Source organism: Acipenser ruthenus, chromosome 6 (assembly GCF_902713425.1).
Source record: "Acipenser ruthenus chromosome 6, fAciRut3.2 maternal haplotype, whole genome shotgun sequence".
In the NCBI taxonomy this organism is placed as follows: domain Eukaryota; kingdom Metazoa; phylum Chordata; class Actinopteri; order Acipenseriformes; family Acipenseridae; genus Acipenser; species Acipenser ruthenus.
In genome coordinates, this window is record NC_081194.1 from 44,738,320 (window position 1) to 44,751,749 (window position 13,430).

General features: G+C 36.7%; 1 protein-coding gene across 5 annotated transcripts in view; it reads left to right on the top strand.

Annotated features, from left to right (window-relative positions):
- LOC117411379 (signal-induced proliferation-associated 1-like protein 2) overlaps positions 1 to 11,706 on the top strand; it is a 159,017-nt gene extending 147,311 nt beyond the window's left edge. For all 5 annotated transcript variants that reach the window (XM_059025420.1, XM_034018787.3, XM_034018789.3 and 2 more), the window contains 3 exons: positions 4,551 to 4,671; positions 9,542 to 9,623; positions 10,488 to 11,706. In XM_059025420.1, the coding sequence (XP_058881403.1) occupies positions 4,551 to 4,671; positions 9,542 to 9,623; positions 10,488 to 10,634 (350 nt within the window). In that variant the 3' untranslated portion in view covers positions 10,635 to 11,706. The remainder of the gene's footprint in view (positions 1 to 4,550; positions 4,672 to 9,541; positions 9,624 to 10,487) is intronic.
- The last annotated feature ends 1,724 nt before the right edge of the window (positions 11,707 to 13,430 follow it).

Below are 13,430 nucleotides of genomic sequence, written 5' to 3' on the forward strand. Positions count from 1 at the left end.
TAATTGTTTAGTAAATTACGTGTATTCGATTATTAATTAGTGCTGGGACAAATAGCCGAATATACAAAAATCAAATGTTCGTATTTGCTAGAAATGACAAAAATACTTTGCACGTATTTACTGCCTCACCAGAAGTTGCATGACAGTTTAAAAAATGGCAAATGAAAAAGGGCTTTGTGTGATATGTGAGATTTAATATATTAAAAAAAAAAAACCTTCATTTTACAACGCCATTTCCACGTTTTTGTTTTATTTGAAGTGTTTAAATTTAAATTTTTGTTTACTTGTCCAGCTACAAAAAGTAAACCTCATGTTATGACTTTATGAAAACGTGTCTATGGCTACTGTTTACTGTGAAGAAACAGCAATGGCAAGGAATGAAAAAAAAAGTAGAAAATAAATCAAATGCGGTGTCAACTTTATATGTACTATTTATTTTGGGAATAAACAAAACTACATTTACTTGAACTTCTATTTGGCATCCTTTGTATTGTAGTTAATTGACTGGGATAAAGTAAGGCCTACACAGCATATTCTTTACTCCTGGGATATTTTTCTATTTTAAAGTGTTACACATTGTAATGTCTTGCTGTAAAATAAAGGCGCACACAGGGGCCACGCCTCCCTGACCCTGCTGCTATGCCATCTCTACCTGCATTCTGAGCAATATAATGGCTTTTTATTACTTTTTGAAAATGAATGAATATCCAAACAAACATTTAAATTGAGTGAATTTCCGAACATGAAAATCCTGTGCTTGTCCCAGCACTACTGTAAAAAAGATTGTATAAGTCGATTTTCTAGGCATGTTTTGGGGTCCCTAAAAAAGGGGGGAGCGACTAATACACCAGTGCGACATATGCACCAGTGTGTCTATTAAACTTCTGTACCAGTGCCACAAACAATAATATACCAATGGGATTACTACAGCCACGGTTATGGCTCACACAAACTTAACTGTTGACAACCCGATTTTAGTTTCTCAGGATCTACATCTGCGGCATTCAGGTCATGTTGCTAGATAGAAACACAAAACCACTGTTCTTAAAAGTTTTAATTAGTAATCTCAGTACCATTAGTCATTTTGAATGTTAAATGCACCCAGATGAGTGTACATGGCGAAAAAATATAGTGGTTAAAGTTATCAATCTTCGGAATATGAACACATCGCAGCCATTGATTTGTCAACATTAAGACTGAACCCACCCCTGGGATCTGTAGCAAACAGCTATTAGTCACGAAGCTGAGTAAACATATGAAGTCTTGTGTTCGTTGTAACGGCACTACAATGAAATTATAATGCAAGTGTCTTTCAGACAGGATAAAGTAGGACAGTCAAACAAAAAACGAAAAAGCTACACAACAGGTTTAAAATTGTGCGTTGTTGGCTTTGCTGAAAAGCATGGCAATCTCAATGCTTATAGATAGTTTGGAATTAATGAAAAAACAGTGTGACTAGAGAGAAAATAAAGACAAGAAATATGGCAAAATAAAAATGAGCTGATAGAGGAGGAAAGTGTTTATGGCCCGATGTAGAAAACTTTTTGTTTGAATGGAGTACTTTTAATAACTTTAATACATACTGTAACTTGTTCTTCATGTTATGATTAAGAAAACAAAATGAATGTATTTGTACAGCTGGAAGTTTAATGCAGTTGTACTGCACTGTATGCAACATTAAGATGTTTTTTTTTAACTGGTTATTAGGTGGTGTACTGTTTAGTTTATTGTTTTGTTTTTTTGCTTTTTTAATTGATACAAGCAGCACTGTTTAGGCTAATACAGGCTAGTAGTAGTATTATATCTATATTTTGATTTATTTTGACATTTGTACTTAAATTGACTTGAACCAATTATTTTGAAATTTTCTATTGGCAGTCTAAAAATGAAAAACAACACTGTAAAATGATTAATGGAATAAAACATTGCAAACAAGGGTTATTTCGAAACTTAACCTGCGTATTCTTCTTTATTTAGGTGTTCGGTGTTGAACATGTAGGAAATAAAAAAAAGTATTTTAAAGACAAAAAGGTGTTTTCCTAAAATTTAAGTCTCAAAAACGGGGGGCGGCTTTTACGCCAGTGCGACCTATGCAAGGTTTTTTACGGTAATTAAAATATATACGAAAATGCCCTTCCCTAGTTTACAATAAATCAAAGCGTTTCTTATAAATTACTCCATTTTTTGTTTATTTATTTATTTTTTAAGTCTGTTAAGGTGCTTTTGACCTGTAATTTATCCATCATACAAAAATATGTTTGCTGGATAAAAAATAATTATAATGGAAACCAAACATGTGCTCCCTGGTTCGAGCAGGTTTTTGAAATAGGCATGTTGCTCCCAATAAGCTGATTTGGTATTAAATTGATGTGCAATTTCTGTCACTAATATCAGCTATACAAATTGCCTGTCACTGCTGCTGTTCAAGATGACCAGAGAAGCATTTTGGGTCACCCTATAAAAACAGTTTGACAGTTCTCACTTGAGTGTAATTGACGTTTCCATTCATTCTCACTTATCTGATGCTTGTGCCTGAAGATCTCCAATAGGTGCATTTGAGTTGAGATGTACTTTGGCAGAAATGACAAATTTGCTCACAAGTACATCTAATGTAAGGTATCAACCATCACTGAGCAACAGTGGAAACTAATTCTATTGATTTACCTTGAGCAACATTTTTGGAACAGTTTCCCAGCTCTGCCTGTGGATCTATGCAAATTCAAACAATGATTTGCCAAGCTGGCACAATTGTCACAGTTGCTTATCCGGTGCTAATCTTGCTAGATAGCAGCCACACATTTTCTAATGAAGTGGGCATCTGTTGAACTGCTTAAGCTTGATGCTTGTAAATGTATACGTTACACGTGCATTAGTATAGTAAAACATAAAGGAGCCCTTATCCCCAGTGATCTGCAAAACACAAGTGTCAACAAAGCCTCACAGCTCTCACTCAACTTGTGCTTTCATACAGTAAATCCCTATCGAACTTTTGATTCAGAAACTGAAAAGCTTGTCTGGCTTGCATGCTTTTGAATATGTTATATCAGATTAGTAATTTGTAAGTTACAAAATGGTATTAGTACACTATACAGTATTTGTGTTGTGTTTGAAGCTGGATAAGACAGAAGTACAAGATGCTCATCTATACATTCTCTGAGGATGGTTTAAGCAGTTTATCATTGTGGATGTAAAACAAGGGAAGAAAGCAGGCTACTACAGGTCTTTGTTTATTATATTCCCCTTTGTTCAATTATATGTAGCACAGTGCAAATTTGATATTTTAATTCCTATTACATGTAGGCATTATCAGTCGAAGGCCTTTCTAATAAACACATTGTATATTGTATTGACTCTGTTTATTGCAGCAGGCTTCCTGTGTCTTCAGATTTCCTGCAAACAGGTGGATATATGAATCGCAACTGAAAAGTCGCAGCAAACAAAAGCAATTGGAATGTTAGCAAGGCTATCTCTCGCTGTCTGCTTTTCATCAGTACTGTCATTACAGCTGCATTGTTTCAACAGAAGTGTACTGTATACAAAGCGAGGTTCCTTGCAAGTTTGGGGCTGCATTTCTGCAAATGGAGTTGGGGATTTGGTCAGAATTAATGGTCTCCTCAATGCTGAGAAGCACAGGCAGATACTTATCCATCATGCAATACCATCAGGGAGGCATCTGATTGGCCCCAAATTTATTCTGCAGCATGACAACGACCCCAAACATACAGTGAAAGTCATTAAGAACTATCTTCAGCGTAAAGTAGAACAAGTCCTGGAAGTGATGGTATGGCCCCCACAGAGCCCTGATCTCAACCTCATCGAGTCTGTCTGGGATTATATGAAGAGAGAGAAGCAACTGAGGCTGCCTAAATCCACAGAAGAACTGTGGTTAGTTCTCCAAGATGTTTGGGCCAACCTACCTGCCGAGTTCCTTCAAAAACTGTGTGCAACTGTACCTAGAAGAATTGATGCTGTTTTGAAGGCAAAGGGTGGTCACACCAAATATTGATTTGATGTAGATTTTTCTTCTGTTCACTCACTTTGCATTTAGTTAATTGATAAATATAAACTATTAACATGTCTATTTTTGAAAGCATTCTTACTTTATAGCATTTTTTCACACCTGCCTAAAACTTTTGCACAGTACTGTATTTTTCAGGGTATATGTGTGTGTCGTGTACGTTTTGCCAGATTTGTGGGTTTGCCATATACCTGAGCAATGTGCTGATCAAATTACCATTAACTCATCAGAAAGAATCAATTTGTCCTCTGCTGACATGTGCACAAGCACTTGCTCTCGGTTTGCCTCTGGATCGGTTTGACTAAGGGCTGGCACTAGTAGGTTGTCATGCTTGTTGGTTGTCCTTGTAGCTATCATGCCAAACCCTTCAGCTCTGGCAAGGACAGCAAATTAAATGCATTTTGAATGTCCCAAGTCTGCCTATGGCACTAACAGGATTACACTGCTAACCATAGAAATGTGTATGCTTTCCCTTGGAAAACTGCCTTTGACATAAAAGCTTTATTTTCTCTTTTTCTTTGGGGCGCTGCAGACCAGAGAGTTGCATCCTTTTGCACCATGAATGACATGCAGCAGGCACAGGCTTTGCAGATCTCTGAGGCATTGTCCAGACAAATTGCAGAAGCAGAGGGGAAGAACATTGATGAAACTGGGTATGTACCGAGTTCTTTTTTTATTTTTTTTTATTTTTTTTAAATTTTTTTAAGTGAATCAAAATCTTTATCTAATGTCGACTAACACCTTTATCAGTCATATGAATATTCCAGGACATAAGTAACTTCTTCACTTTAAATAATATTTTCACAGTGCATTTTAGGGACTTGTCAATTCAGTCTATTTCAGTTTATATTCATTATAGAATTGGTATACATTACCAATTTTTATGATATTATGTAGAGGTGGTCAGTTTTGTTGGGGCACCACATATCTCTTTGGCTTGGGGTCAAAAAATTGAAAATGCAAAAAAAATTTTTAAGGCTGTGACGGACTCGGCTGAAACGGACTCTGTCTGGTTCGATTAGTTTCAAACAATGTGTCAATGTGCTTGCTGTTCACACTTACCTGCGAGCAAAGGGACCGAGTCTGTTTGTGTTCACAATGCAGTTTGCAAGTGCAGTCGGCTCATTTCTATGGTGTGTGAACTGGATGTTTACAATATCCTGTAAGGCACATTGAAAGATGGCAGCTATTGATGTACTGCTCTGGTTTTTAATATAGCATGTTTTAGATTCTCACAGATTGCCATGGAAGAAAGCACTGGGGAGCACTTCGCTTATTTAATTAATACATGTATTGAATGCCTACAGTAGGAGAATAATGCAGTTTACGCAATTCTGCACGGTTCTCCTGTCGGCATTTAAGAACATTTTGTCCAGTCCGGCTTGGATTTTGGTGCCTGACCAAATTTCTGTCAGAGCTTCAGTTTCTCCCACTGTCCAGATTTCTACCGTGAAAAACTGGGGCTTTTTTTTTTTTCTTCATAGCAACTCCGAAGCCGTTAAAATAACAGTATAAAATAACACAATAATAGTTTGAAAATTAAACATCGGGTGAATTTATTGCAGATCATAACAACTCATTATTTTCTTTATACTGTCATCTAGTCAACACATGTTAAATATACAAAGAGCCAGATTTCAAAAATAGATCCGCTATTACCATTTAAACATATGGAATACACTCCTAATCAGAATGATTAGACAGATAATCCACAATTGTTTATTTATTTTTGAATGGCACTAACACAACCTAATGCATTACTCTGCTATTAACTTGTAAAGCACACTGATGCAGTTTTGTACTTTTAAAAAAACGGGACGATTAACAATTTTACTGTTTCCGACCACGACAACAAATTAAGGCTGAAACTGTGACAATCCCAGTTTTCCCGGGATGTCTGGTAACCCTGATGTAGTTCCCAAAGACATTTTTAGTTTTTTGCTCTACTTGTTTCCTCAGAATATGAACTAAACTACGCACAAAATGTTTACTTCCAAGTAGGGTGGCCAGACGTCCCGATAAAATCAGGATCATCCCGATATTAGGGGCTTTGTCCCGCGTCCCGATCGAGATACTGTTGGGACGCCATTGGTCACGATTTTTAGCGGAAACGTGGAAAACCCAGGCATAAAATGTGAAATTTTTATTTCTCGTTAGGACATTTTGTATGTGTGGCTGCTGTACTGTCTTGCGGTGCAACAAATACTCTACTGGTTTAGGGCGTATTGTTTGATTGAGTTGTTTGCATTGCGTCTATGCGGCTATCCAATCAAGTTAACCTGCAGTCATATGATGCAGTATGCGTCATGTGTTTCTCTTGGTGCGTGCGCCTGTGCGTCCTGTTTTACTGGCAAAGCGTCATGATGGCTGGTGTTGTTGACGAGCCTTGACACTAAAATGACACTAAAAAGCAAAAAATGGATTCAATCATATGCCCATGGTCAAGTCATCCAATTAGGATTAGGGTTATAATTGGGATTTCACAGACATTTCACTGACCTGTTTAAACATTAAATACACCTAATATTTCAGAGCACTATAAAAGCCTAAAAATAATGGTACTTGCTTCCTTACTGAAACAGAGTGCTGTCATTTGTTAAAAGGCAAGCATGCAACATCTTCCAGCAGCATCTCTGTGTGGTGTGGATTTGCCCATACATTGAGACTGCACGTTCTGCATCCACTGAATTGGTTGGAAGCGTAAGGCAAAGCTTTGCCAAGTTATACGGATTATTATTATTTGTTTATTTAGCAGACGCCTTTATCCAAGGCGACTTACAGAGACTAGGGTGTGTGAACTATGCATCAGCTGCAAAGTCACTTACAACTTACGTCTCACCCGAAAGACGGTGCACAAGGATGTTAAGTGACTTGCTCAGGGTCACACAATGAGTCAGTGGCTGAGGTGGGATTTGAACCGGGGACCTCCTGGTTACAAGCCCTTTTCTTTAACCACTGGACCACACAGCCTCCATACAGATGTGGAAAACTTGATTACCCAAAGGTATTTGGCATTCTTTAATAAAGTCCATATATGTAGCATGTTCGTTGTCATGTTATTTGTCCCATCCAGGAATTAATTTTATCAGTACCAAGTCAAAACAAAGAAAACATGCCTATTCAGGTCTAAAATTCGAACTGTGTTTAAAAAGTAAACAGCAGGTTGTTTGAACCGAGGTAGCTGTGCTTGATTGTACCTGTAGTGCTGATTTAACTTGGGTACAACCAACACAGGAATACTTTTTTTGCCTGCACTGACTTTCCTGTTTGTTTTCTGAAAGCTGTTTGTTTTACGTTCTGTTCAGCAGCCTCTGTAGTAGCCTTTTGTTTAATGTGTGATGTGTGAGTATTTTCTTTAATTACAAGATGTGCAAAACAATTACCTCCATCTGCAGTACAGTTTCTTTGGGAAATGTCTTGACACAATCCTCAGCCGAAATATACTTTGCTTGTTTTGCTTTGTTGTCCATTTTTGGTATTTTACGTCTAATGCTGAAAACTATATTTTAACAACCTAAATCAAAACAACGCAGCACTGACTTTGTCCCACCTGCTACGTACAGTACAGCAGGTCACAGAAAAGCCAATACAGACGCACTGATAGGCTGATTAAAACATCGTTGTCATCTGAACAGTAAACAAGAAAGTTAACCGCTCTGTTTTTGTTTTTGCCTAAGTGCAATGACACAGGAAGGCGAAGGAATAAAAAAAAGGCTATCTACAAAAGAAAGATACATAGTTTGCGTCGCTTGCGTGTGCAGTAGTTCACAAGGTTTTTTTCCCTCCCCTCACCAACTGAAAGTGTCCTGATTTTTCCCTCTTGCTATCTGGTCACCCTACTTCGAGTCAGGTTGCCCTGTATAGTTCGTTTCCTATGTGGAAAAGGACAGAGTCAAGCAGTTTTTTCACATTGACGTTTAGCAAGCGAGCCACACTCAAACAGACCAAGACCACTTCTTTAGGTGGACTCGGTTCGGTACGGTTCATTTCCCAAGCGGACTTTGTTGTTCACAGTGTACACCAAACGTACCGAACCGTACTGAGTGCGGACTATGGGGCTAATTACGTTAGTGTGTTAAATAATTAATTTAAACAATTAATTAATTTGAATAATTACAATAGTTCAAATTATTGTGCGTTAATCAACTTGAATGAATACTATATGACCATTACCATATTAGATCACTGACCCTAAATAAAGACAATCTATTAGTTATCTGTAAAATAATCTGAATATTCATTCATGTTAATTAGACCTCATCATAATCATTTTATTTAATGACGTGTATAAGATCGAGGAATTACAATGAACACACAAAACACCCTCAACCACAACAAGGTAGGTTAAAATGGCATAGCAGTTTATTAGATAATAATACTAATGGTACAGAAAGGAAAAACTCATCATGAGGTAACAGTTCACATACACACCAATGCAGCACAAGTAAATACTTGTACCTTTAATGTATATGCTTCTATATATGTCGCTTCTCAATAATGCATTTAACTACGGTACAAGTGGAATCCTATTGCTCTCCTAACATCCAGTATAGGTTCAACATCTCATTCTAACACAGCACATTAACTCCTCTGTCACCAATTTGTGCCATGCTGAGTTTAAATTGCCTTGGGATATTTCCTCTGTATCAGTTGTATCCCCCTGATAAGCAGCACACATTTAAACCTATAAGATATATTTACCAAAATCTGCAGGGCCTTAACAGAAATACCCACCAAACACATTTTTACTGTTAAGGACATCCTTTAGCACCAGTTATTTGTAATATCAGAATAAGGGGATAATGTATGAGGATGTCTGTCTTTCTAGTACATATATCAAATTTACATTTTTACATTCTGTGTATGTATAGGTCATCATGGTCTACAACTATGGCTGGGCATGTATGTTACTGATATACTTACTGACATTGTAGGATTGATCAAGGACTTTATGCCAAAGTGCAAAATGCACATGTTTTGTAAGTAATTGGTAACAAACATCTTAGCTCAGTGTTGCTTGTTACCTTTGATATATTTTTTTTTTCATTCATGAGAGAGTGCAAATCTGTGGAAAATGCATGTAGATTTTGAAAGCTGGCACTGAATAGTTATGCTTATCCTGATTTTGAACAACAGTATTAACCTTTTAAATCCATCTGCTTTATCTTTTATATACAGTAATACAAGTTTAGGATTGCAGAGAGGATTGTAAGGCTAGTTACAGGACCAAATGTCTGCTACAACTTACAGTATGTCTTATTATCCTGTGTCAAACAAGGACACTATATTAAGAACTGAATTAAAGGGGAAGTTTTGTAAATCCCCCTGTGTGTTGGCCAATTAACAAAATATAATTGGATCTGTGATGTATTTCTTAGACTGTTAGACAAGCTACTTGAATAAGATTATTCTTACATTTTAGTAAATTATTATTACTATTATTATTATGTTTATGTAGAATATGTATTTTTATACCATATTTGTAATGCAATTCCCTTTATTCTCTTTTTTGGTGTTATTTAGGGAGAATTCTCCAGCTACTCTTACTGGGAAGGTAAACCAACTAGAAGTGATTCTCCGACAGCTGCAATATGACTTGCGAAAGGTAATGCATCTTTTGTAGTTGATGTCTAAGGCTTAAATCTTTTTACTGGTAGCCATCCTTTAGGTGCAAATATGCATGTCTTGCTCACAATAATTTAGCCTGTAGGCTTAGCCTATTACTGTAAAGTGGTAGCAGAAAAGTCCCCATGATATGAAGCCCAATATTGTGGCTCAAATCACTGACCTATTTTACCCTCCCATTATGGTGAGAATATGGTTTATATGTCGACTGACAAGAAACATATTGTTTGAGTACATAATAAATCCAAGGAAACACCAATCAAGGCAGAATTGTGATTTTATGTCAGGGTTTAAAATTATATTTGCAAAATGTTAAGTGCATGTGTAAATAGGTAAAATAAAAAAGCTGGATCTAAGTTATCTACATTAGCACTGCCATGATAATTGAAATGATCTGATCAATCATATATATATATATATATATATATATATATATATATATATATATATATATATATATATATATATATATATATATATATACATATATAATCCATTAGATATTAAAATTGTAAATATTTCCTCTCGTATGAACTGAAAAGCGTTCTTGATAAGCACACTGATCCAATGCTTGCCGTCCCATCCCTCTGATTCATTTAGAGATTGTTAATAAAGCATTCTCACGGCAGGTTAAATAAGCACACAAGGCTCAAAACAGGCAGAGACATCATAGGTGTTAAGGGTTGAAGATCTTAAACTACTGATTTATCAGTGTTGGGTGCAATTTTGTCAGTGTTGGGTGGAAATGTAGCTCAAGTGATTGATTTGGTGGCGTTGGCCTTTTTCATCATTAAGCCTTCCAGGTGTTTGCACTTTAAGTTGCTTAATTTTATTATCCCACCAGGAAAAGCAAGACAAGGCTATCCTAAAGGTTGAAGTGCAGCACTTGAGGCAAGACAACATGCGACTTCAGGAGGAGTCTCAGACTGCTGCCGCTCAGCTGAGGAAATTCACAGAGTGGTTTTTCCACACCATCGACAAGAAACCTTAAATTACACTAAAAGCCCTAACTGGTTCATTCAGTAGAGGAATGTAAACATAGGGTTTAAATACAATTAGTTAATAGTTGTAGTAGCTATAGTCTGTGTCTGACCATGTTCAGCTGACAATACCAGCAGTGATGGGGTAGTTGAAGAGAACTAATTCATATTATTTATCAAGTGGAGCTATATGGGAATGTGCTTTAGTTTGTGCTCACTACAAAAAAATGAATGTATCTCATGGTGTAATTTCAGACAAATCTAAAAACAAGAAAGGCTTCTATTCTTAATTTGTTATAAACCATAAGGTAACGTAATCCACCATTTAAATGTTTAATCAGTCAAGATATTAACCAACCCTATTGGCTGTTCAGTATTGTAAAATATAAGAGCCAGGCAGTAACTTTGATGTTAAAGGTGCTCTATTTTTTGTAAGTAGTTTTTATTTCCACTGTCAGTGTCATAGCAATAAGAAGGTATAGTCAATAGTCACAAAACTGTGTTTAAAAGTTGGCACTAATGTGATAAAATATTTGTTTAAATGCCGTTGTATTAGAAAGTATTTATTTGCAGGAACAAATGGTGCCTGATATGAACAGTGTTTGGATTGGTTTTCTTTTTTTAAACACATGCCTTGTTAACTGCTCACTAATTTACTCACCACCAATTAATTTTCTTTTTGCATAGTTTACTTGCAGCTATAACAGTTCTAATACCTTGTACTAGAACTAGGGTGTGAGCCAACAAACCACTTTTACAATGCCAAATGTGTTCATCTTTGTACAGAAACTCTGAGGAAGTGTCTTGTATTTAACACCATTATTTAAGCTTATTTAACCTTAAAATGTTTATTTTGTTAAGATTTTTTTTGTTTATCTGCACTATGAAGAGGACAGCTTCCTGTAAGCTGGCATTTCTGTAGCTTGTCAGGGCTATACTGATCATTTCTAGAAACTCCAACATTTGGATGCTGCTAGTACACAGTTCATTGGTTTGAATGCTTTTACGTCTTTATTTGTAAACCGTTTCATAGAAGATGGGACATACATTTGCTTTTTTAAATAAATGTAGGACATAAAAACACATACTGTTTTATGTGGTCATTTGGCTTTAGATTAACATGTGTACAACATACAGTATTAACATCACTGCTCAAATTATATATAAATAATGCATGAGAACTCAACCACTGTTAAGGGTTTGTCAAAATCCCAGTACATCTTACTGGTTTATAGATGTCATCCCATGCATAAAACATACGGCACAGTTCTGAAGTAAAAAATACAATAAAATAAATAAAAAAAACAAAAAAACAATAGTGCTTCATGTTTGATAGTACCAGTTGTTCATGAGTGCAAGCTTTGTTTTTGTGATTTATAATAATGTTATAGTTTTGTTGGGTGTCTGTTATAACAGAAATCATTTTGCACAGTTTGAGCTATGTTTTGCTTCACAGTCCACACTCCAAAATTACACAAGATGACATCTGTTCTAACAGACACTCCACACACAACGTATTCATGTATACAGACGTGCTCAAATTTGTTGGTACCCTTACAGCTCATTGAAATACTGCTTCATTCCTCCTGAAAAGTGATGAAATTAAAAGCTATTTTATCATGTATACTTGCATGCCTTTGGTATGTCATAGAATAAAGCAAAGAAGCTGTGAAAAGAGATGAATTATTGCTTATTCTACAAAGATATTCTAAAATGGCCTGGACACATTTGTTGGTACCCCTTAGAAAAGATAATAAATAATTGCATTATAGTTAAACTAATTAGTTTCTTTAATTAGTATCACACATGTCTCCAATCTTGTAATCAGTCATTCAGCCTATTTAAATGGAGAAAAGTAGTCACTGTGCTGTTTGGTATCATTGTGTGCACCACACTGAACATGGACCAGAGAAAGCAAAGGAGAGAGTTGTCTGAGGAGATCAGAAAGAAACTAATAGACAAGCATGGTAAAGGTAAAGGCTACAAGACCATCTCCAAGCAGCTTGATGTTCCTGTGACAACAGTTGCAAATATTATTAAGAAGTTTAAGGTCCATGGAACTGTAGCCAACCTCCCTGGGCGCGGCCGCAAGAGGAAAATCGACCCCAGAGTGAACAGAAAGATAGTGCGAATGGTAGAAAAAGAACCAAGGATAACTGCCAAAGAGATACAAGTTGAACTCCAAGGTGAAGGTACGTCAGTTTCTGATCGCACCATCCGTCGCTTTTTGAGCGAAAGTGGGCTCCATGGAAGAAGACCCAGGAGGACTCCAGTTTTGAAAGAAAAACATAAAAAAGCCAGACTGGAATTTGCTAAAATGCATATTGACAAGCCCCAATCCTTCTGGGAGAATGTCCTGAGTCAAAACTGGAGCTTTTTGGCAAGTCACATCAGCTCTATGTTCACCGATGAAAAAATGAAGCTTTCAAAGAAAAGAACACCATACCTACAGTGAAACATGGAGGAGGCTCGGTTATGTTTTGGGTCTGCTTTGCTGCGCCTGGCACAGGGTGCCTTGAATCTGTGCAGGGCACAATGAAATCTCAAGACTATCAAGGCATTCTGGAGCGAAACGTACTGCCCAGTGTCAGAAAGCTCCATCTCAGTCGCAGGTCATGGGTCCGCCAACAGGATAATGACCCAAAACACACAGCTAAAAGCACCCAAGAATGGATAAGAACAAAACATTGGACTATTCTGAAGTGGCCTTCTATGAGTCCTGATCTGAATCCTATCGAACATCTATGGAAAGAGCTGAAACTTGCAGTCTGGAGAAGGCACCCATCAAACCTGAGACAGCTGGAGCA